The sequence below is a fragment of the Erithacus rubecula genome (assembly GCF_903797595.1).
Source record: "Erithacus rubecula genome assembly, chromosome: 34".
In the NCBI taxonomy this organism is placed as follows: Eukaryota; Metazoa; Chordata; class Aves; order Passeriformes; family Muscicapidae; genus Erithacus; species Erithacus rubecula.
The window spans coordinates 44,897-69,186 of record NC_136684.1 but is presented as its reverse complement, the minus strand read 5'-3'; the positions used below and the strand labels follow the sequence as shown (position 1 = coordinate 69,186).

Here is a 24,290-nt window from a genome sequence, read left to right as displayed (position 1 = left end):
TGTCACATTGCACCCTGGGTTCCATTGGCCCCTCTGTGTCACATTGTGTCACACTGTGTCACACTGTGTCACACTGCACCCTAGGATCCATGAGCCCCTCTGTGTCACACTGTGCCACACTGTGCCACACTGTGTCACATGTTGTCAACCTACACCCTGGGTTCCATGAGCCCCTCTGTGTCACACTGCACCCATCAGTGTCACACTGTGTCACAATGCACCCTGGGTTCCATGAGCCCCTATGTGTCACATTGTGTCACTCTGTGTCACACTGAGTCACTCTACGCCCTGCGTTCATGACCCACGTGTTACATTGTGTCACACTATATCACACTGCAGCCAGGGTTCCATGAGGCTCCCTGTGTCACATTTTGGGTATTGGGTCATTTTACCCCATGGGTTCCATGAGGTCCTATGTGTCCCACTGGGTATCTCTGTGTCACACTGTGTCACACTGCACCCTGTGTTCTTGAGCCCCCTCTGTGTCACACTGTGTCACACTGGGTCACACTGCACCCTAGGTTCCATGAATCCCTCTGTGTCAAACTGTGTCATATTGTGTCACACGGCAACCTCCGTTCCACGAGCCCCTCTGTGCCACACTGTGTCACACTGTGTCACACTGGACCCTGGGTTCCATGAGCCCCTCTGTGTCACAATGTGTCGCACTCTGTCACACTGAGTTACAATGCACCCTGGGTTCCATGTGTCCCTCTGTGTCACACTTTGTCACATTGTGTCACACTCTGTCACGCTGCACCCAGGTTCCATGAGCCCCTGTGTGTCACAGTGTGTCACTCTGCACCCTAGGTTCTTGAGCCCCTCTCTCTCACACTGTGTCATACTCTGGCACACTGCACCCTGGTTTCCATGAGCCCATCTGTGTCACAATGTGTCACACTGCACCCTGGGTTCCATGAGCCCATCTGTGTCACACGGTGTGACACTTCACCCTGGGTTCCATGAGCCACTCTGTTTCACACTGTGTCACACTGTGTCATTCTGCTCCCTGGGTTCCATGAGCCCCTCTGTGTCACAATGTGTCACACTGCACCCTGGGTTCCATATCCCGTCTGTGTCACACTGTGTCTCACTTCACCCTGGGTTCCATGAGCCACTCTGTGTCACATTGTGCCACACCGTGTCATTCTGCTCCATGGGTTCTATGAGGTCCTCTTTGTCTCACTGTGTCACACTTCGTCACACTGTGTCACACTGCACCCTTGGATCCATGCGATCATCTGTGTCACACTGTTTCACACTGTGTCATTCTGCCCCCTGGGTTCCATGAGGTCTTCTGTGTCACACTGTGTCACACTGTGTCACACTGTGTCACACTGTGCCACACTGCACTTTGGGCTCCATGAGCCCCTCTGTGTCACAATGTGTCACTCAGTGTTACACTGAGTCACAAAGCACCCTGGGTTCCATGAGACCCTGTGTGTCACAGTGTGTCACTCTGCACCCTAGGTTCTTGAGCCCCTCTCTGTCACACTGTGTCATACTGTGTCACACTGCACCCTGGGTTCCATGAGCCCCTCTGTGTCACAATGTGTCACACTTCACCCTGGGTTCCATGAGCCACTCTGTGTCACACTGGGTCACACTGTGTCATTCTGCTCCCTGGGTTCCATGAGGTCCTCTTGGTCACACTTTGTCACACTTTGTCACATTGTGTCACATTACACCCTGGGTTCAATGGGCCCCTCTGTGTCACACTGCGTCACACTGGGTCACACTGCACCCTGGGTTCCACGAGCCCCTCTGTGCCACAGTATGTCACATTGTGTCACACTGCACCCAGGTTCCCTGAGGTCCTGTGTGTCAAAGTGTGTCACTCTGCACCCTACGTTCTTGAGCCCCTCTCTGTCACACTGTGTCATACTGTGTCACACTGCCCCCTGGGTTCCATGAGCCCCTCTGTGTCACAATGTGTCACACTACACCCTGGGTTCCATGAGCCCGTCTGTGTCACACTGTGTCACACTTCACCCTGGGTTCCATGAGCGACTCTGTGTCACACTGTGTCCCATTGTGTCATTCTGCTCCCTGGGTTCCATGAGCCTGTCTGTGTCACACTGTGTCACACTTCACCCTGGGTTCCATGAGCCACTCTGTGTCACATTGTGTCAGACTGTGTCATTCTGCTCCCTGGCTTTCATGAGGTCCTCTTTGTCACACTGTGTCACACTTTGTCACACTGTGTCACATTGCACCCTGGGATCCATGAGCCCCTCTGTGTCACACTGTGCCACACTGTGTCACATGTTGTCAACTTGCACCTTGGGTTCCATGAGCCCCTCTCTGTCAAACTGCACCCATCTGTGTCACACTGTGTCACACTGGACCCTGGGTTCCATGAGCCCCTCTGTGCCACAATGTGTCACACTCTGTCACACTGAGTCACAATGCACCCTGGGTTCCATGTGTCCCTCTGTGTCATACTTTGTCACACTGTGTCACACTGTGTCACACTGCACCCAGGTTCCATGAGCCCCACTGTGTCACAGTGTGTCACTCTGCTCCCTAGGTTCTTGAGCCCCTCGCTGTCACACTGTGTCATACTGTGTCACACTGCACCCTGGGTTCCATGAGCCCCTCTGTGTCACAATGTGCCACACTGCACCCTGGGTTCCATGAGCCCTTCTGTGCCACACTTCACCCTGGGTTCCATGAGCCACTCTGTGTCACACTCTGTCACACTGTGTCATTCTGCTCCCTGGGTTCCATGAGGTCCTCTTTGTCACACTGTGTCACGCTGCACCCTGGGATCCATGAGCCCCTCTATGTCACACTGTGCCACACTGTGTCACATGTTCTCAACCGGCACCCTGGGTTCTTGAGCCCCCTCTGGGTCACACTGTGTCATACTGCGTCACACTGCACTCTGGGTTCCATGAGCCCCTCTGTGTCACACTGTGTCAAACTGTGTCACACTCGTCCCTGGGTTCCATGAGCCCCTCTGTGTCCTACTGTGTAACACTGGGTCACACTGGGTCACTCTGCATCCTGGCTTCCATGAGCCCCTCTGTGTCAGAGTGTGTCACACTGTGTCACACTTCCGCCGGGGTTCCATGTGCCCCTCTGTGTCACAAAGTGTCATAGTGTGTCACATGGTGTCACACTGCCCCCTTGGTTCCATGAGCCCCAGTGTGTCACACTGTGCCAAACTGTGTCACACTGTGTCACTCTGAACCCTGGGTTGCTGAGCTCCCTCTGTGTCACACTGTGCCTGATTGGGTCACACTGTGTCACACTGCACCCTGGGTTCCATGAGCCGCTCCGTGTCACACTGTCACACTGCACCCTGGGTTCTATGAGCCCCTCTGTGTCTCACTGTGTCAAACTGTGTCACATGGTGTTGCCCTGCATTCTGGGTTCATGAGCCCCTGTGTATCACACTGTGTCACACTGTGTCACTCTGCACCCTGGGTTCCATAAGCCCCTTCCGTGTCACACTGTGTCACACTGTGTCACAGTCTGTCACACAGCACCCTGGGTTCCATTAGCCCCTCTGTTTCACACTGTGTCACACTGTGTCATTCTGCCCCTTGGGTTCCATGAGGTCCTCTGTGTCACACTGGGTCACAATGTGTCACACTGTGTCACACTGGATCCTGGGTTCCATGAGCCCCTCTGTGTCACACTGTGTCACACTTTGTCACTCTGTGTCACTCTGTGTCACTCTGTGTCACTCTGTGTCACTCTGCAGCCTGGGTTCCATGAGCCTCTCTATGTCACACTGTGTAACACTGGGTCACACTGGGTCACTCTGCATCCTGGGTTCCATGAGTCCCTCCCGTGTTCCACTGTGTCACACTGCGTCACCCTGGGTTCCATGAGCCCCTCTGTGTCACACTGTGTCACACTGCCCCCTGGGTTCCGGAGCCCCTGTGTTTCACACTGGGTCACTCTGCATCCTGGGTTCTATGAGTCCGTCCCGTGTTCCACTGTGTCACACTGTGTCACGCTGGGTTCCATGAGCCTCTCTGTGTCACTCTGTGTCACACTGCACCCTGCGTTCCTGTGCCCCCTCTGTGTCATACTGTGTCACGCTGTGTCACCTTGTATCACACTGTGTCACTCTGCACCCTGGGTTCCATGAGGTCCTCTGTGTCACACTGCGCCACAGTGTGTCACACTGTGTGAAAGAGTGTGACACTGTATCACTCTGCACCCTGGGTTCCATGAGCCCCCGCCGTGTCACACCAGCTGTGTCACAGCAGCCCCTGGCAGCCAGGAGTGTACCAGTGTCCCCTTGTCCCATGAGTGGAGGGCTCGTAGCTGCTGCCTCGTCAGCAGCTGGGGACAGAGCAGGTACAGCGTGTAGACAGTGCCACCAATCCTGTGTCACACGGCTCTGCCTGTCCCTGCCCGGAGTGGTCAGGTGTGGAGTGACAGCGGGGACAGCGGTGTGACCCCGCCCCCTTCGACCCCGCCCCCTTCACCCCACCCTCTTCGGATTGGCCGCTGGCCCGCTGGCCGCGCCTCTTTCATTATCCCCACCGCCTCGTTAGCATAAGCCCCACCCCCTTCTCACCCCCACCCCCGTCATGGAGATTGTGCCCCCCTCCCCCAAGGGTTGGGGTTCTGCCCCGTAAGAGCCTGGGGCAATTAGAAAGTGCTAGTGATAATTAATTAGCCAAAGTTTGGTTTAATTGGTCCTGGTTAATGTCAGGTTACTTGATTATTTGATTTGTGTTAATCATTAATTGTCCCCGAGGTGGGGGGAGGGGTAATAAGGGCGGTTAATTAAGCTTTGGGAGCTTGATTGAGGGGGGGAGGGGGAGCTTTGGTCCCAGCTGGGGGGTCTATGGGGCGAGGTTGGGGGGCTCTATGGGGTGGGGGAGGTTAGGGGGGGCACCCCCAGCCCAGGAGTGTTTTTGGGGGGCTGGAGTGTTTTTGGGGGGCTGTGGGACAGAGGAGGGGGTCCCACAGCTCAGGACTGGGAGGGTCTATGGGGCAGCAATGGGGAGGATATGGGGTGGGGGGTGTCCCACGATGCACCAGCCCCAGCCCAGAGCCCTGGGGAGTTTCTGGGGGTCCCCCCATGCTCAGGCCATGGGTCAGGGGCGGGGGTCGGGCCCGTGGGGGGGCACCCACCGGTAGGTGCCCTCATACAGGAATCCCGCCCGCCGCAGCAGCTCGTCAGCCTCGGGGGGACCCCGGCTGGGGAACGGCGCGGGGTCAGGGGGACCCCAAATCCACAGCGGGACCCCCCGATCCACAGCAGGACCCCCCCCCGATCCACAGCGAGACCCCCAAATCCACAGCGGAACCCCCCGATCCACAGCGGGACCCCCCCCCACATCCACAGCGGGACCCCCCCCCGATCCACAGCAGAACCCCCCCCCCGATCCACAGCGGGACCCCCCCAAATCCAAAGCGGGACCCCCCCCAAACCCACAATGGGACCCCCCCCAAATCTCCAACAGGACCCCCTGAGACTCCTCCCAAGCCCTGGGACAACCCAAATCCCCACCAGGACCCTCAGGACCCTCCCCTTCCCTGCCCCCCAGGTGTGCCCAGGTGCCCCCATTGACCCCCCCAGATGCCCCCATTGACCCCCCCCCCGAGCCCCCCAGGTACTCCCAGGTGCCCCCATTGACCCCCCACTGACACCTCAGAGCTCCCCCAGGTGCCCCCATTGACCCCCCCATTGATCCCCCAGTGTCCCCCAGGTGCTCCCAGAGCCCCCCCAGGTGCCCCCATTGACCCCCCAGGTGCCCCCAGAGCCCCCCTAGGTGCCCCCATTGACCCTCTAGTGACTTCCCATGTGCCTCCATTGACCCCCCATTAACACCCCAGGTGCCCCCATTGACCCCCCCAGACCCCCCAGGTGCCCCCACTGACCCCCCAGAGCCCCCCAGGTGCCCCCATTGACCCCCCAGAGTCCCCCAGGTGCCCCCATTGACCCCCCAGGTGCCTCCATTGACCCCCCAGACCCCCCAGGTGCCCCCACTGACCCCCCAGAGCCCCCCAGGTGCCCCTATTGACCCCCCAGAGTCCCCCAGGTGCCCCCACTGACCCCCCAGGTGCTTCCCAGATCCCCCACTGACCCCCCAGGTGCCCCCCAGGTGCCCTCACCTGCCGTAGGGGTAGGGGATGGGGGGCTGGCGCTGCTGCTCGATCTGGTGCAGCAGGGGGGTGAAGATGCGCCAGGCCTCGCGCAGCTCGTCACTGGGGGGGACAAGGACACCCCAACACTCACCTGGAGGGCCCCAAAACTCACCTGGGCCCCCAAACCAGCCCAATCTGCCCCTCCAAACTCCACTTTCCCCACCCAAAATCCTGCCTGCCCCCCCTTACCTGGCCTCACCTGCCCCTCCCAATCTCCCCCTCCAGGCTGCTCCCACCTGTCCCCTTGAACTGGCCTCACCTGTCCCCTCATGCCACACCTGTCCCCACCATGTCCCCAGGTGTCACCTGTCCACAGTCCCATCTGTCCCTATGTCCCACCTGTCCCCTTGAACTAGCTTCCTCATGCCCCACTTGTCCCCACCAGAGTCTTCAGCTCCTCCAAACTGCTCCCACCTGTACTGCCCCACCCTCCTCACCTGTCCCCACCATGTCCCCAGGTGTCACCTGTCCACAGTCCCACCTGTACCCCTGTCCCCAGGTGTCACCTGTCCACAGTCCCACCTGTCCCTGTGTCTCCCCTGTCCCACCATGTCCCCAGGTGTCACCTGTCCCCAGTCCCACCTGTCCCCATGTCTCCCATGTCCCCAGGTGTCCCCTGTCCCTCCCGTCCCCAGGTGTCCCCTGTCCCCCTGTCCCATGTCCCCAGGTGTCCCCATGTCTCCCCTGTCCCCTCTCACCTGTCCCCAGTCCCCCCTGTCCCCATGTCTTCCCTTCCCCCTGTCCCCCCATCCCCCTGTCTCCCCTGTCCCCAGGTGTCCCCATGTGTCCCCATGCCTCCCCATGTCCCCCCTGTCCCCAGGTGTCCTCTATCCCCCCCTGTCCCCAGGTGTCACCTGTCCCCAGGTGTCCCCAGTCCCCCCCTGTCCCCAGGTGAACCCCCATGTCTCCCCTGTCCCCAGTCCCCACCTGTCCCCAGGTGTCACCTGTCCCCATGTCTCCCCTGTCCCCGCTGTCCCCAGGTGTCCCCCCTGTCTCCCCACCTGCGCACAAAGTGCATTTGGTTCCCGCAGATCACGTCCAGCAGCAGCCGCTCGTAGGCGTCCGGCAGCTTCACGTCCTGGGGGCACCAGGGTGGTCTGGGGGAGTCTGGGGGCACCCCCAGGTGTGGGGGAGACACCCCCAGGTGTGGGGGGGACACCCGGGCTTTGGAGGAACCCAGGTGGGTTTTGGGAACCCCCCCGGGGCTGCAGAACCCCCCCGAGATGTGAGGGCTCCACCCACAATTTTGGGGTCTCCATGTTCCAGTTTTGTGTCTCAGTGTTGTGATTTTGGGGTTCCATCCCCGTTTCTGGCCATGCAAACCCATTTTTGGGTCTCAATGCTCCATTTTCATGTCTCCAACCCCCAGTTTTGGGTCTCAATGCTCCTTCTTTCTGTCCCCCAGCCCCATTCCCGTGTCCCCCAATCCCATTCCCGTGTCCCCCAGCCTCATCCCCAGCCCTATTCCCGTGTCCCCAAATCCCATTCCCGTGTCCCCAGCCCCATTCCCGTGTCCCCAAATCCCATTCCCGTGTCCCCAGCCCCATCCCCAGCCCCATTCCCTTGTCCCCAAATCCCATTCCCATGCCCCCAAATCCCGTTCCCGTGTCCCCCAGTCCCATTCCCATGTCCCCAGCCCCGTTTCCCTGTCTCCAGCCCCGTCCCCAGCCCTGTTCCCGTGTCCCCCAATCCCATTCCCATGTCCCCAAATCCCATTTCTATGTCCCCAGCCCCGTTCCCATGTCCCCAAATCCCATTTCCATGTCCCCAGCCCTGTCCCCAGCCCATTTTGGGCACCTTGTAGCGGCTGCCGTAGGTGAGGTCGAGCTCGGACTCCTCGGGGCGCAGGAACATTCCCGGTTTCTTGGTGTTGAGTTTGGCGTAGACGGCCTCGCAGGGCTGCACCCGCACCACCAGCTCGTTGCGCTTGCACTGCCGCGCGAAGATATCGCCGGGAACCTCCCGGAACTGCAGCCGCACCTCGGCCTTGCGCTCGTTCAGAGCCTTGCCACAGCGCAGCACGAACGGGACACCTGGGACAGTGGCATTGTCACTGTCAGTGTCATCATCATCATCATCAACATCATCGTCAACAACACCGTCATCATCATCACCATCCCAGTGCCTTGCCACAGCGCAGCACAACGGGACACCTGGGACAGCAGCATTGTCACTGTCAGTGTCATCATTGTCATCAACAACATCATCATCGTCATTGTCATCATCAACCCCATCATCGTCATCACCATCCATCACCATCCATCACCATCCATCACCATCCAAGCGCCTTGCCACAGTGCAGCACGAACGGGACACCTGGGACAGAGGCATTGTCACTGTCAGTGTCATCATCATCATCAACATCATCATCATCGTTGTCATCATCAACACCATCATTGTCATCACCATCCATCACCATCCCAGTGCCTTGCCACAGCGCAGCATGAATGGGACACCTGGGACAGTGGCATCATTGTCACTGTCAACATCATCATCATCAACAACATCCATCACCATCCCAGTGCCTTGCCACAGCGCAGCACGAACGGGACACCTGGGACAGTGGCATCATTGTCACTGTCAACATCATCATCATCAACAACATCCATCACCATCCCAGTGCCTTGCCACAGCACAGCACGAACGGGACACCTGGGACAGTGGCATTGTCACTGTCAGTGTCATCATCATCATCATCAACATCGTCATCAACATCATCGTCATCAACACCGTCATCATCATCACCATCCCAGTGCCTTGCCATAGCGCAGCACGAACGGGACACCTGGGACAGGGGCACCGGGTCATTGTCACTGTCAACATCATCATCATCATCAACACTGTCATTGTCATTGTCATCACCATCCATCAACATCCATCAACACCCATCCATCACCATCCCAGCGCCTTGCCACAGCGCAGTACGAACGGGACACCTGGGACAGTGGCATTGGGTCATTGTCACTGTCAACATCATCATTGCCATCAACACCATAATTGTCATTGTCATCCATCACCATCCATCACCATCCCAGCGCCTTGCCCCAGCACAGCACGAACGGGACACCTGGGACAGCGGCTTCAGGTCATCGTCACTATCAATATCACCATCATCAACATCATCATCATCAACACCGTCATTGTCATCACCATCCATCACCGTGCATCAACATCCATCACTGTCCATCAACGTCCATCACCGTCCATCAATGCCCATCAACATCCATCACCGTCCATCAAAGCCCATCAATGCCCATCACCATCCATCAACCTCCATCAACGTCCATCACCGTCCATCAATGCCCATCAACATCGTCATCGTCAACACCGTCATTGTCATCACCGTCCATCAATATCCATCAACGTCCCAGTGCCTTCCCACAGCGCAGCATGAACAGGACACATGGGGACAGTGGCATCACTGTCATCCTTGTTATTGTCATCATTGCCATTGTCATAATCATCAGTGTCACCACCCGTCAATATCACCATCAACATCATCATTGTCATCATCAACATCCATCTACGTTGTCATCATCATCATCGTGAATATCCATGGCCATCATCAACAGCACTGCCACCAACACTCTCATCATCCACTGTCAACATCCAACCAATCATCAGCACCCACCACCATCATCAATGTCACCAACATCCAACACCGCTGTCACCACCATCAACATTCATCCACCAGCACCATCATCATTGTCATCATCCATATCAATGTCACCACCAACACTGTCAAAGTCACCAACATCCATCAATGTTACCACCGTTGTCACCACCAACATCATCACTTATCATCACCAGCCCTCATCCCTGTCCCAGCAAGTTCCTGCAGTGCAGCACCAGTGGCACAGCTGGGACACCATTGGCATTGTCACCTCCACCATCATCATGGACATCACCATGCTCTTCACCATCATTCCAACCATCACCATCATCATGCAACACCTCTGTCATCCTCTGGTCATCAATGTCACCATTGTGGCCATCACCATGAGCAGCACCATCTGCATAGCCATCAACATTATCATCATCACCAGCACTATCTCCACCACCACCACGACCATCATCACAGCCATTAACGTCATCACCATGGCAACCACCACCATCATCACAATCACAAATGTCATCACCATCACCAGCACCATCCCCCCCTCACCATCCCAGCGCTCGTTTGCCACGTGCAGCACGGCGGCGGCGAAGGTGGGCGTGGTGGAGCCGGGGGGCACCGTGGGGTCGTCCAGGTAGCCCTTCTGTGCCTCGGGGGGGCCCTCGGGGTTGCCCACATACTGGCCCAGCACCACGTCCTGCAGCTCCACCGGGCTGATGCACTTGAGCACCTTCACCTGGGGGACAGGTAAGGGACAGGTGAGGCACACCTGGTTACGGTGAGACTGAGGGCTGGGACTGCTTGGGGACGCGGTTATGGGGGGTAAGAACAGACAGGGGGCTGGGGCTGGGGTGGTCACCAGTGAGAAGTTGCTGACAGGACATGGTTTGGGATGTGGCCACAGGAGTTGTGGCATTAGGGTCCAGCATGGATGACAGGATGCCAGGACACAGCTGGGGATACGGGCAGTAAGAACTGTGGCCATAAGGGATGTGGCTTTGGGGGCCACCATTGAGAACATGGTGGGTGGGAGGATGTGGCCACAGGGGACGGTCCCTGTGGCCATGACCGTGATGTGACCATTGGGGACACAAAGCTCAGTGAGCAGTGCAGTGCCAGGGGCGCTGTCCCCACCTTCTCATCGCGGACGTCGTCAGGGTTGGTGGATGCCGGCTTCTCCATGGCCACCAGGCAGAGCAGCTGCAGAAGGTGGTTCTGCATCACGTCCCTGCGGGGAGCCGGCGCTGCCACGGGGTCGAGGGACACGGGGGGACACAGGGGGACACAGAGGGGACATGGGGCCAGCAGGGAGCGCCCATCCTCACCGGATGATGCCGAAATCATCGAAGTAGCCGCCGCGGCCCTCGGTGCCGAAGGGCTCCTTGAAGGTGAGCACCACGCAGGCGATGTTGTCGCGGTTCCAGATGGGCCCGAAGATGCGGTTGCCGAACCTGGGGTGGGGGAGGGTTGGCTGAGGAGTCCTGTGCGTGTCCCCCCCGTGTCCCCCCGTGTCCCCCCGTACCGCAGCACCATGAGGCTCTGCACCATCTCCTTGCCCAGGTAGTGGTCCATGCGGTAGATCTGCTCCTCGCAGAACAGCGAGCTCAGGTGCGCCGACAGCTCCTCTGACGAGCCCAGGTCCCGCCCAAATGGCTTCTCCACGATCACACGGTTCCACCTGGGGACAGGGACACGGGCAGGTGAGGGCAGGGACAGGGGGACATGCGGGGAGACATAGGGGAATATGGGGACACAAGGGGCATGGACACTGGGGAACATGCAGGGGACGTGGGACATATGGGGACACAATGAACACGGAGGGACATGGGGACACATGGGGACATGAGGACACACGGGAACATGAGGACATAAGGACATGTGGGGGGATGGGAGAACATGGGGACACATGGGTTCACAGGAGGTGTGGGGGTACACGAGGGCACAAGGACAAAGGGATGCACAGGGGACATGGGGACACAGGAGGACATGGGACATGGACATGGGTGGACACAGCAGGGACATGGATATGGGAGGTGGGGCATGGTGACAAACCAACCTGTGTGTCCCATCCATTGGCTGTCCCCATGTCCCCACTCACCCCTGCCCCATGCACAGAGCCCTCAGGTGCTGTGTCACAGGTGTGTCCCCATGTCCCCACTCACCCCTGCCCCATGCACAGAGCTCTCAGGTGCTGTGTCACAGGTGTGTACACGCTGGGGGGCAGGGCCAGGTAGAAGAGGCGGTGGGCGCGCTCCCCCCCGGGCAGCCCCCGCAGGTGAGCGTCCAGTGCCCGGAACGAGGCCTCGTCCCCGTACTGACCCCGCACGAAGCTCTGCAGGGACAGGAACTCGTCCAGCCGGGGCCTGTCCTCAGAGCTCACCTGGGGGACAGAGACAGGTGAGACAGGGACAGGTGAGACAGGGACAGGTGAGACGGAGGACAGTCCTCAGAGGTCACCTGTGGGGACACACAGAGACAGGGACAGGTGAGACCGGGCCTGGCCTTGGGGGTCACCTGTGGGGACACACAAGGGTGAAACACACAGGGACAGGGGACAGGTGAGACGGGGACAGGTGAGACAGGGACAGGTCTCAGAGGTCACCTGTGGGGACAGACAGGGACAGGGACAGGTGAGACAGGGCCAGGTACATGGCCAGGCAGGGACTGTTCTTGGGGGTCACCTGTGGGGACAGGTGAGGGTACACAGGGACAGGTGGGGCTCATCCTTGGGGGTCACCTGTGGGGACAGGTAGGGACAGGTGAGAGGACACAAGGACACAAGACCAGGCAGGGCCTGTCCTTGGGGGTCACCTGGGGACATGTGCGGCCAGAAGAGTTCATGTGAGGTCAGGAGGGGTCAGAGAAGATGAGTGAGGCCAGGAGGGGACAGGTGAGGCCAGGAGGGGACAGGAGTGACAGGTGTCACAGCACTGTCACCTTGAGGTAGGGCAGGGTCTGCTCCCGGATGAGCTCCACGGTGAGGGGCGAGCGGGCGAAGCCAACAACGCGCGTGGCATCGGGGAGGAGCCCGTCCCGGAACAGCCACCTGGGGACAGGGGACAGCACTGTCCCCAGAGCCACCAACCCCCGGGGACACTGGAATTGGGGGGTGCCTGTCCCAGAACAGCCACCTGGGGGACAGCACTGTCCCCAGTGCCACCAAACCCCCCCAGGGGACACTCACAGCATTGTCACCACCCCCCTCGGGGACACCAGGCCTGAGGTGACAGCAGTGTCACCAACCCTCTCTCAGGGTGGTTCCTGTCCCTGTGTCACCTTGGGAGCAGTGGCACAGGGGGGACAGAAGCAGCAAAGGGAGGAACACTGGTCACACTGGGGACACTGGTGCCAGCTGGTGACACGAGGAGCCCCGGGCACAATGGGGACACAGCTGTGGTGACACTGGGGACAGCAGACAATGGCAGCACTTCTGCCACTGGGGACAGCACTGACCCCAGAGTGGCCCTGGCAATACCCAGGACCTTGATGACACGTGGGGACATTGGTGGCCTTGGGGACATGGTGGCCCTGCTGACAGGAGGGACACTGAGAGCCCTGGTGACCCAGTGACAGGGAGGGGACCATGGTGGCCCTGGGGATCCTGGTGACAGGTGGAACACAGGTGGCCTTGATGACACCATTGTTCCTATTGTCCCCTCACTGTCCCCAAGTGTCCCTCAGTGTCCCCGCTGTCCCCAGCTGTCCCTCAGTGTCCCCAGGTGTCTTCGCTGTCCCCAGGTGTCCCTCAGTGTCCCTGCTGTCCCCACGTGTCCCCTCGGTGTCCCTGCTGTCCCCAGGTGTCCCTGCTGTCCCCAGGTGTCCCCTCGGTGTCCCTGCTGTCCCCAGATGTCCCTGCTGTCCCCACGTGTCCCCTCAGTGTCCCTGCTGTCCCCAGGTGTCCCCGTACCAGATCGTGGGGTAAATCTTCTTCCTGGCCAGGTCGCCCTGTGGGGGAGGGGCCGTCAGGGTGGGGGAGGGGCTGGGGCCGCACCCAGCGCTGGCCACGCCCCTCCCTGGAATGTGCTGAGTCAGCGTCGCCACCCCTCCCCCCCTTTCCCCCGGCGGTGTTTAATTAAGGGGCGTTGGGTAATGGGGTGGGGGAGGGGCGGAGGAGGAAGTTGGGGTGCGGGTGGGGGAGGGGCGGCCCCGCCCTGGCCCCAGAGGGTGACCCCGGGGGGGGAGGGGCGGGCGGGGCACCCCAACTTCTCCTCCCTCACCCCCCTGGAAGCATCGGGGTGGCCGCCCCTCCCCAACGGACCCCAATAACCCCTCATCACCCCAAATTCCTCCCCATCCCCCAACTCCCTCCCCTCCAATATCTCCCCAAATCCCCATTCCCCACCCCCCCATCACCCACAAATTTTATTTCCCATGCTCATAATCCCCCCATTGCTCCCCCACATTTGCTTCCCCCCTTTTTTGATCCTCCAGCCCCCCCAGTTCCCCCCCAACTCCTTCATTCCCTCCCCCAGCTCCCCAACATCCCCCAAACCCTTCACTCCCCCTTCCAGCCCCCCCAGTTTCCCCCAAACCCCTTTTTATTCCCGCATAACCCCCAAATTTCTGCTCCAAACCTCTTATTTCCCTTCTCTAGCCCCCCCAATTCCTCCCCAAACCGCTTTATTCTGACCCACAAGCCCCAAATTTTTACCCCCAAACCTCTTCTTTCCCTTTTCCAGTCCCCAATTCCCCTCCAGTTCTTCCCCAATTCCCCCCAGTTCTTCCCCAACCCCTTTATTCTTCCCCATAAACCCCAAGTTTCTCCCCCCAACCCCTTTTTTCTGACCCCCATGTCCCATATTTCTCCCCCCAACCCCTTCTTTCCCTCCTCCAGCCCCCAGTTCTCCCTCAGCTCCCCAAACCCCTTTATCCCGCCCCACAACCCCCATATTTCTCCCCCTAACCTCCTTCATTCCCCCTCCAACCCGTCCTAACCCCTCTAACCCCCTTCAATCCCCTCCAACCCCCCCAACCCCCTTCAATCTCCCCCTAACCCCCTCCAACCCCCTTCAATCTCCCCCTAACCCCCTCCAACCCCCTCCAACCCCCCCAACCCCCTTCAATTCCCCCCAACCCCCCTAACCTCCTCCAACCTCCCCTAACCCCCCTCCAATCCCACCCTACCCCACTCCAACCCCGTCCTAACCCCCCTAACCCCCTTCAATCCCCCCCTTACCCCCTTCAATCCCCCCTTACCCCCTCTAACCCCCTTCAATCACCCCCTAACCCCCTCCATCCCCCCTCGGGCACTCACGGAGGCGCCGAGGATGACCAGGACATGGGGGTGGCCCTGCAGGAAGGCTCCGTCTCGGCTCAGCTCCTGCCGGAGCATCCCGCACACCTGCGAGCGGCTCAGCTCCGCGCAGGAGCCCGGCCCCGGCTCACCTGGGCCCGGCATGGCTCCTGGGGGCAGCACCGGGGGGGCAGGTTGGGTCACCCCGGGCAGGATTTGGGGAGCAGAGGAGCCGGTTCGGGCACCCCAGGGCAGGAGCGGGGGGGTTGTGGGGCAGGGCGGGGGTTGGGAGGGTTTTAGGGCGGGGCTGGGGCAGCTGAGCGGCGGAATTTGGCTCTTGGGGGGGGCAGGGTGAGAAATTGAGGGTGGGGCTGGGGGTTGGGGGTGGGCACCAGGGGTCAAAATTTGGGGGCAGGACACGCCCTCCCCCCCAATGATCCCCAAATCCTCCCAACCCCCACATCCCACCTGCCCCCCCCACCCCCCAGATCTCCCCAAATCTTCCCCATTTTCCGCTCTCAGCCCCCCCAAGCCCCTCACGACTCCCCTTCCCATCACCCCTCATTCCCTCCCCCTCCCCCCATCGCCCCCCAAATCCCCCAATTTTCCCAATTTCCACCCCTCCATCAATTCCCCCTCAACCACCCCCCAGACCCTCACGGACCCCCCGACACCCCCAGACCCCCAAATTTCCGCCCCCAACCCTCTCCCACCCCACCCGCATCCCCCCAAATCCCAGACCCCACCCCCCATTTACGCCCTCACCCCCCTCCAGTTTCCCCCTAACGCTCCCTCAGGCCTCCATGGGCTCCCCCGAGCCATCCCAGAGCCCCGATCCCCTCACGCCCTCCCGAATTCCCCCATTATTTCCCCAATTTCCCGCTTCTCCCGGCACCTTCCCGCTCCGGCCGCGCTCGCGCCGCCTCCCCCACGCTCGCGCGGGTCCCCATCCCCTCACAGAGGCCACGCCTCCTCTCCCGCCCCCGCTCCTTATTCACCAATCAGCGCCGAGCAGCGTCCCCACCGACCAATCAGCGCCCAGCGTGGGCGGGGCCGCGCCTGGAGGCGTGACCAATCAGGGCTCTCCGCCCTCCGCGTTGCTATGGCGCCGCCGAGACACTTACCGAGGCGGAAGTGCAGCGGGTGCGCGGTGACGTCACGCGCTTCCGGCGGAAGCGGGAAGTGGCGGCGGATCCGCCGGGATTCCAAAAATCCCCGAGCTGGGCCCCGAAACCCCCGAACCGGGCCCGGAGCCGCCCCCGAGCCGCGCGGGCCCCGCCGGGAGCCGCCCATGAGCGGCGGGCGCTGGCGGCGGCCCGCGGAGATGGTGCAGCCGGGGCCCGAGGCGGAGCCGGCGCTGGCGGAGGCGCTGCAGCGGCTGCGGGCGGAGAACCGCGAGCTGAGGGGTGAGACCGGGCGGACCGGGAGCGGCTGGGCCGCGCTGGGGAAGCCCTGCCGCGCTGGGGGTGTCCGGCCGTGTCCCCGGGTTTGCGTTATGTCGCGATATCGCCGATCCGCTCGGTGTCCGCGCTGTCCCCAAGGTCCCCAATGTCCCCAAGTGCCCCGTGTCCCTGAGTGTCCCCGTGTCCCTGAGTGTCCCCGTGTCTCCGTGTCCCTGAGTGTCCCCGTGTCCCCTGAGTGTCCCCGTGTCCCTGACTGTCCCGTGTCCCCTGACTGTCCCCGTGTCCCCTGTCGCAGGCGCGCTGTGTCACTGCACCGAGTCGCTGCGGCAGCGCCTGGAGGAGCTGCGGAAGCTGCAGCTGCAGCGCCGCGGGGAGCGGGAGCTGCTGCGGGGCCGCTGGGGACAGGCGCGGGAGCTGGTGCTGCAGCTGCGGGGACAGCGTGGGGACAGCGGGGACAGCAACGGGGACACCCGCGGGGACAGCAGGGACAGCAGGGACACCCTTGGAGACACTAGGGACACCCCCGGGGACATCAAGGACACGCCCAGGGACATCAGGGACACCCACGGGGACATCAAGGACACGCCTAGGGACATCAAGGACAGCCCTGGGGACAGCAGGGACTCCCTGAGGGACACGCTCGGGGACACTGGGGACACCTGCAGTGACACCCCTGACACCAGCAGCAAGGTATGTGTGCTGTGTCCCCTCCCCCCCCGTGTCCCCTCATCCTCCCCCTGTCCCCCCCAATGTCTCCTGATGTCCCCAATGTCCCCACAGCCCCTCGAGACCCCCCCCTCGCTCGGTGTCCCCCCCCATCGAGGATGTCCCCTCGCCCCCCCAGGCCCCCCCCGGCGCCCCCCCGGAGCCCAGGTGAGCCCCTCCCCCCTGTCCCCTGCCCCTCGGGGTGCCCCCGATGTCCCCAATCCCCCCTGACTCCTCCTCGTGTCCCCCCAGCTCCGAGGAGCAGCTGAGGCAGCGCCTGGTGGAGGCTGAGGCTGAGTGAGTTGGGGACACTTGAGGACAGTTTGGGGACACTTTGGGGATGCTTTGGAGTCACCTTGGGGACACCTGGGGACTCTTGGGACCCCAAAACTGACACTTTGGGTCACCTTGGGGACAGTTTGGGGACCCCCCCAGGCTGGTGGTGGCCACGGCTGAGGGAGGCTGGGGGGGTTGGGGACATTCTGGGGACACTGTCCCCAGGCTGGTGGCACTGTGGGCGGGGTTTGGTGACACCAGAGACCCTTGGTGACCCTTGGTGACCCTGGTGGCCCTGGGGACAGGCTGGTGGCACTGTGGGCAGGGTTTGGTGACCCTGGTGGCCCTGGGGACAGGCTGGTGGCCCTGCGGGCAGGGTTTGGTGACACCAGTGGCCATTGGTGACCCTTGGTGGCCCCTGGTGACACTGGTGGCCCTGCGGGCGCGCTGTGGGTGGGGGTTGGTGACACCACTGACCCTTGGTGGCCCCTGGTGACCCTGGTGGCCCTGGGGACAGGCTGGTGGCCCTGCGGGCACGCGTGGCTGTGGCCGAGCTCCAGGCTCAGGACGTTTCCCGCGCGGCCGAGCTGCAGCTGCAGGGACTGAGGCGGCAGCTGGAGGTACCGGGACACGGGGATACCGTGGGGACATGGGGACACTGTGGGGACACGGGGACACGGTGGGGACACTGGGGACATGGGGACACTGTGGGGACATGGGGACAGCTGGGGACACTGTGGGGACATGGGGACACTAGGGACACTGTGGGTACATCCCTGGGGACACCATGGGGACATGGGGACACTGTGGGAACACTGGGGACAGCTCTGGGGACAGCCCTGGGGACACTGGACATACCAGGGATAGCAGGGGACACGCAGAGGGTGACAGTGTTCCTATCCCCAGCAGGACAAGGCACAGGTGACACAGGGAGTGACAGTGTCCCTGAGGGGGTGGCAGTGTCCCTGTGCTGTCCCCAGCAGGACAAGGCGCAGGTGCAGGCGCAGGTGACACAGGGGGTGGCAGTGTCCCTGTCCCTGTCACCAGCAGGACAAGGCGCAGGTGCAGGCGCAGGTGGCAGCGTCCCTGAGGGGGTGGCAGTGTCCCTGTCCCTGTCCCCAGCAGGACAAGGTGCAGGTGCAGGCGCAGGTGGCAGTGTCCCTGACCCTGTCCCCAGCAGGACAAGGCGCAGGTGCAGGCGCAGGTGGCAGCGTCCCTGAGGGGGTGGCAGTGTCCCTGGGGGGGTGGCAGTGTCCCTGTCCCCAGCAGGACAAGGCGCAGGTGCAGGCACAGGTGGCAGTGTCCCTGAGGGGTTGGCAGTGTCCCTGAGGGGCTGGCAGTGTCCCTGTGGGGGTGGCAGTGTCCCTGACCCTGTCCCTAGCAGGACAAGGCGCAGGTGCAGGCGCAGGTGGCAGTGTCCCTGAGGGGGTGGCAGTGTCCTTGGGGAGGTGGCAGTGTCCCTGTCCCTGTCCCCAGCAGGACAAGGAGCAGGTGGCAGTGTCCCTGAGGGGGTGGCAGTGTCCCTGGGGGGGTGGCAGTGTCCCTCAGGGGGTGGCAGTGTCCCTGAGGGGGTGGCAGTGTCCCTGGAGGGGTGGCAGTGTCCCTGGGGGGGTGGCAGTGTCCCTCAGGGGGTGGCAGTGTCCCTGTCCCTGTCCCCAGCAGGACAAGGCGCAGGTGCAGGCGCAGGTGGCAGTGTCCCTGAGGGGGTGGCAGTGTCCCTGGAGGGGTGGCAGTGTCCCTGGGGGGATGGCAGTGTCCCTGTCCCTGTCCCCAGCAGGACAAGGCGCAAGTGCAGGCGCAGGTGACGTCGCTGCTGGGGGAGCTGCGCGAGAGTCAGAACCGGCTGGAGCGGAGCCGGGCGGAGCGCGAGCACCTGGAGCGCAGGTGGGGACACCTGGGGGGACATGGGGACATGGGGACACACCTGGGGACACACCTGGGGGGGCACAGGGACACCTGAGGTGGCACAGGGACACCTGGGGAAACCATGGGATGGCACAGGGACACCTGGGGGAACACAGGGACACCTAGGGACACCTGGGGTGGCACAGGGACACCTGGGGACACCTGGGGGACATGGGGACACTTGGGGACATGGGGGACACCTGGGGGAACACGGGGACACTTGGGGACACCTGGGGACATCTGGGGGTGGTACAGGGACACCTGAGGTGGCACAGGGGGCGCAGGCAGTCAGGGACTGTCCCCAAGGGGAGGGGACACTGCAGCAGCCAGGCAGAGCAGGAACACCTGGAGCACAGGTGGGGGAGTGGCACCTGTGCAGGTGGAGTCAGGTGACAGCTGTGTGGGTGACAGTGTGTGACAGCTGTGCAGGTGACAGTGTATGACAGCTGTGCGGGTGACAGTGGGTGACACCTGCGTGGGTGACAGTAGGGGACAGCTGTGCAGGGGACAGTGGGTGACAGCTGTGCAGGTGACAGTGGATGACAGCTGTGTGGGTGACAGTGGGTGATTCTGGGGTGTCACAGGGCTCAACGGGCACTGGGTGGTGTCACCAGCTCAGGGAGGTGACACTGTCACAGGGTGAGAGTGGAGTGGCACAGGGTGACAGTGGGTGACAATGGGGTGTCACAGGGTGACAGTGGGTGTCACAGGGTGGCACAAGGTGACAGTGGAGTGTCCCAGGTGACAGCGGTGTCACCCTGCCCCAGGGCCCGCAGTGACGCCGAGCGCTGCCAGCAGCTGGAGGAGCTGACCCAGGGCCACCAGGTGCAGCTGGACCAGCTGAGGCTGCAGGTGACAAACCTGGAAACCGCCCTGAGGGTGGAGCGGAGAGGGGCCACCGAGGAGAAGTGAGTGATGATGGGGACAGGGGAGGGGACAGGGGAGTGACAGTGGGGACAGGGGAGGGGACAGGGGACACAGGGAGGGGACGGGGACAGGGGAGGGGACAGGGGACAGGGGACACGGGGAGGGGTGGGTGACAATGGGGACAGGGGAGGGGACAGGGGCCACCGAGGAGAAGTGAGTGACAGGGACAGGGGAGGGGACAGGGGAGGGGACAGGGACAGGGGAGGGGACAGGGGAGCGACAATGGGGACAGGGGACACGGGGAGGGGTGGGTGACAATGGGGACAGGGGACAGGGGAGGGGACAGGGGCCACCAAGAAGTGAGTGACAGGGGACATGGGACAGGGAACACGGGGAGGGGTGGGTGACAATGGGGGCAGGGGACACGTGGAGGGGTGGGTGACAATGGGGACATGGGCAGGGATGGCACCTGGGGACACTCATTGGTGTCCCCAGTGTCCCAGGGGAAGCTGCTGCAGCTCGAGGCCACCTGTCCCACTGAGGGGACACTGGGGGGGGTGGTGGCACTCCCAGTGTCCCCAAGGCTGAAGCTGGTGCAGCTGCAGGTCACCTGTCCCTGATGGTGTCCCCCCATGTCCCCTCAATGTCCCTTGATGTCCCCAATGTCCCAGGCAGAAGCTGCAGCAGCAGGCCTCCTGTCCCCTCAGTGTCCCCAGTCAATGTCCCCAGTGTCCCTCAATGTCCCAGGTGGAAACTAGTGCAGCTGCAGCCTCCTGTCCCCTCAGTGTTCCAAATGTCCCCAGCGTCCCCAATGCCCACAATGTCCCCAGTGTCCCCTCAATGTCCCCAACATCCCCAATGTCTCCAATCAATGTCCCCACTCTCCCCTGTGTCCTCATCCCAAGTGGAAGCTGCAGGCCGCCTGTCCCCTCAGTGTCCCTGCTCTCCCCTCAGTGTCCCCTCTGTCCCCACTGTACCCTCAGTGTCCCCTCAGTGTCCCCTGTGTCCCCTCAGTGTCTCCAATGTCCCCTGCAGGAGGAAGCTGGTGCAGCTGCAGGCCGCCTGTCTCCTCAGTGTCCCCAGTGTCCCCAGTATCCCCTCAGTGCCCCCAGTGTCCCCTCAGTGTCCCCAGTGTCCCCTGCAGGAGGAAGCTGGTGCAGCTGCAGGCCGCCTGTCCCCTCAGTGTCCCCTCAGTGTCCCCAGTGTCCCCAATGTCCCCAATGTCCCCTGTCCCCAGGAGGAAGCTGGTGCAGCTGCAGGCTGCCTGTCCCCTCAGTGTCCCAGTGTCCCCTCAGTGTCCCCAATGTCCCCCGTAGGAGGAAGCTGGTGCAGCTGCAGGCCACCTGTCCCCTTAGTGTCCCCAATGTCCCCTCAGTGTCCCCAGTGTCCCCAATGTCCCCCTGCAGGAGGAAGCTGGTGCAGCTGCAGGCCGCCTGTCCCCTCAGTGTCCCCTCAGTGTCCCCAATGTCCCCAATGTCCCCAGGAGGAAGCTGGTGCAGCTGCAGGCCGCCTACCATCACCTGTTCCAGGAGTACGACGCACACATCAAGGCCAGCCTGGAGGGGGACAAGAGGAGCCAGGTAGGGACAGGGACACTGGGGACATGGGGACATGGGGACACTGGGGACACGGGGACACCTGGGGACACTGGGGACAGCTGGGGACATGGGGACATTGGGGACAGCTGGGGACAGTGGGGACATTGGGGATACCTGGGGACACTGGGGACACTGGGGACACAGAGGGTCACGTCCCATCCCTTGTCCCGTTTCATTCCCTTGGGGACCCTGCGGTGGCACCTTGGCCCCACCCTGGGGACACCTGGAATGTCCCTTGGGTGGCAGTGCCACCCCCAGGTGACACAGGTGACCCCCAGGTGTCACTGTACAGCCCCAGGTGACACAGGAGCAGTGGCCAAGGCCATGCTGGGTGTGCAGTGGGGGGGCTGGGGGTGGCACAGGTGCCCCCCAGGTGGCCCAGGTGACCCCCGGGTGGCCCAGGTGACACTTCCCAAGGTGTCCATGTCCCTGGTAGGTGGCGCAGGAGCAGCTCCGTGCAGCCGAGGCCGCTCTGGCTCTCAAGCAGGAGCTCATCGATCGCCTCAAGGCCGAGGCCGAGCGCCAGCGGGGGGCGCTGGAGACCATCCCGGTGCTGCAGGCACAGGTGGGGAGGGGGCTGGGGGGGGTCCTGAGACCATCCCAGTGCTGCAGGCACAGGTGGGGAGGGGAGGGGTCCGGGGGGGGGGCTGGGGAGGGGTCCTGGGGGGTCTGGGGGTCCTGGGGACCATCCCCATGCTGCAGGCACTGGAAGGGCTGGGGAGGGGTCCTGGGGGTCCTGGGGATCTGGTTATTCTCTGGTGGGATTTGGGGGTTCCCCGCTGGGATCTGGGGGTTCCTTAGGGATTTGGGGGTTCCCCGCTGGGATCTGGGGGTTCCTTTGGGATTTAGGGATTGATTTGGGGTTCCCCGCTGGGATTTTGGGGTTCCCCACTGGGATTTGGGGGTTCCCCGCTGGGATTTGGGGTTCCTTTGGGATATTTGGGGGTTCCCCGCTGGGATCTGGGGGTTCCTTTGGGATTTGGGGGTTCCCCTCTGGGATCTGGGGTCCCTTTGGGATATTTTGGGGTGCTTGACCCGCGCCATGCCAGGCCGACATTTACCGGGCGGATTTCGAGGCGGAGCGCGCGGCGCGGGAGGAGCTGCACGGGCAGCGGGAGGCGCTGCAGGAGGAGCTGAACCAGCTGCGGCTGCGGCTGGGCGGGGACGGGGCCCGGTACGTGCCGGGAACGGCCAGAACAGCCCGAAAACAGCCCCAAAAACCACCCCGGGAACAGCCCGGAACCACCCCAAAAATAGACCAAAAACACCCCAAAACATCCCACAACACCCTAAAACCACCCCAAAAATAGACCAAAAACACCCCTAAACCCTCCCAGAACACCCCAAATACCCCCAAAACATCCCAAAACCACCTCGACCCATCCTAGAACACCCCAAAATCACCCGGAACACCCCAAAACACCTGGAACACCCCCAAAACACCCGGAACACCCCAAAACCAGCCCCAGGGAACCCCCTGTCCTCCCCCTCCGACATCCCCCAGACCCCCCAAACCCCCGGGGTGACCTCCCCAAAACAACCCCTGCTCCTTCCCCCCCCTAACAACCCCTGCCCCTCCCCCCAGCCCCTCCCGGCCCCCCCGTCCCCCCTGAGCCCCCCAAATTCCCGCAGGGCCCGTCTGGAGGAGATGCGGAACCGGCACTCAGAGCCGCCCCCGGCCCCAGCCCCGGCGGGGGGTGAGTACAGGGTGGGGGCGGGGCCGCACCCCCAAATCCCCCCTGGGGGAGGGGCAGCACCTGAGCCCGCCCCTCCCCCTGCAGGTTTTGGGGCGCTCTTGCCGCCCCCCGAGGAGGGGCCCGACCTGTGCTGCCCCAAGTGCCAGTACAAGGCTCCGGACATGGACACGCTGCAGATCCACGTCATGGACTGCATCAAGTGAGGGGGGGGCCCCAAAACCCCCCCCCCGGCACCCCAGAAACACCCCCGGGGGTCCCCAAAACACCCCCGGAGCCTCAGCCCTGGGGGAGCCCCAAAATCACCCCCAGGGACACCCCAAAACCCCCCGGGAGCCTCAGTCTGGGGGTTTGAGGTTTGGGAACCCCAAAATTCTTCTGGGAATCTCCTCACTGGATGCACATCAGGGATTGAATCAGGTCCGCGGGGGGCACCCCAAAAACTCCCACGTGGAACCCCCAAATCCCCCTGGGATGGAACCCTAAAATCCCCCAGGGAGGCCCTTCACCCTTCTAAATCCCTCGCCCCTCCCTCCCCAAAATCCCCCTGGGCCCTCCCCGGGGTTTTGGGGTCCTCCCTTCAATAAATGCTCCCCAAATTTCTCTGAAATCACTTTTATTGCCCCATTTCTGGGGGGTTCCCACTGCCCCCCCAAAACCCGAAGCCCTCCAACCCCCTCCTCACTGAGGGAGGGTCTCGGCCCTTCCCCCACCCCCAGGGGGGGTTTTGGGGGGAGGCGTCACGCGAGGGGGGATTTTGGGGGGGTGGGGTGGTGGGGGAGGGGCTTTGCCCGCTGCTCATCGGGCAGAGCCTGGGGGAAGGGGGGGAGATGATTTGGGGGGAGGAGTCCCCAAAAAAGGGGGCTCAGGGAG

The 24,290-nt window shown here is 62.3% G+C and overlaps 2 protein-coding genes across 2 annotated transcripts; one reads left to right on the top strand and one right to left on the bottom strand.

Moving 5' to 3' along the window:
- Positions 1-5,052: 5,052 nt before the first annotated feature.
- On the bottom strand, positions 5,053-15,969 carry G6PD (glucose-6-phosphate dehydrogenase). Its single transcript, XM_079329748.1, has 13 exons — positions 15,865-15,969; positions 14,991-15,139; positions 13,644-13,681; positions 12,674-12,782; positions 11,899-12,116; positions 11,259-11,414; positions 11,062-11,187; positions 10,871-10,964; positions 10,286-10,472; positions 7,918-8,153; positions 7,122-7,198; positions 6,088-6,180; positions 5,053-5,169 (listed from the first exon to the last, which is right to left on the bottom strand). The coding sequence occupies exons 1-13, from the start codon at positions 15,917-15,919 to the stop codon at positions 5,067-5,069; spliced, it is 1,641 nt and encodes a 546-aa protein (XP_079185874.1). The 5' UTR covers positions 15,920-15,969; the 3' UTR covers positions 5,053-5,066.
- Positions 15,964-23,655, top strand: IKBKG (inhibitor of nuclear factor kappa B kinase regulatory subunit gamma). The gene is made up of 12 exons (XM_079329743.1): positions 15,964-16,375; positions 16,668-17,073; positions 17,153-17,245; positions 17,330-17,374; positions 17,871-17,973; positions 19,128-19,237; positions 20,026-20,166; positions 21,609-21,705; positions 22,160-22,288; positions 22,773-22,897; positions 23,356-23,420; positions 23,505-23,655. The coding sequence occupies exons 1-12, from the start codon at positions 16,072-16,074 to the stop codon at positions 23,621-23,623; spliced, it is 1,737 nt and encodes a 578-aa protein (XP_079185869.1). The 5' UTR covers positions 15,964-16,071; the 3' UTR covers positions 23,624-23,655.
- The last annotated feature ends 635 nt before the right edge of the window (positions 23,656-24,290 follow it).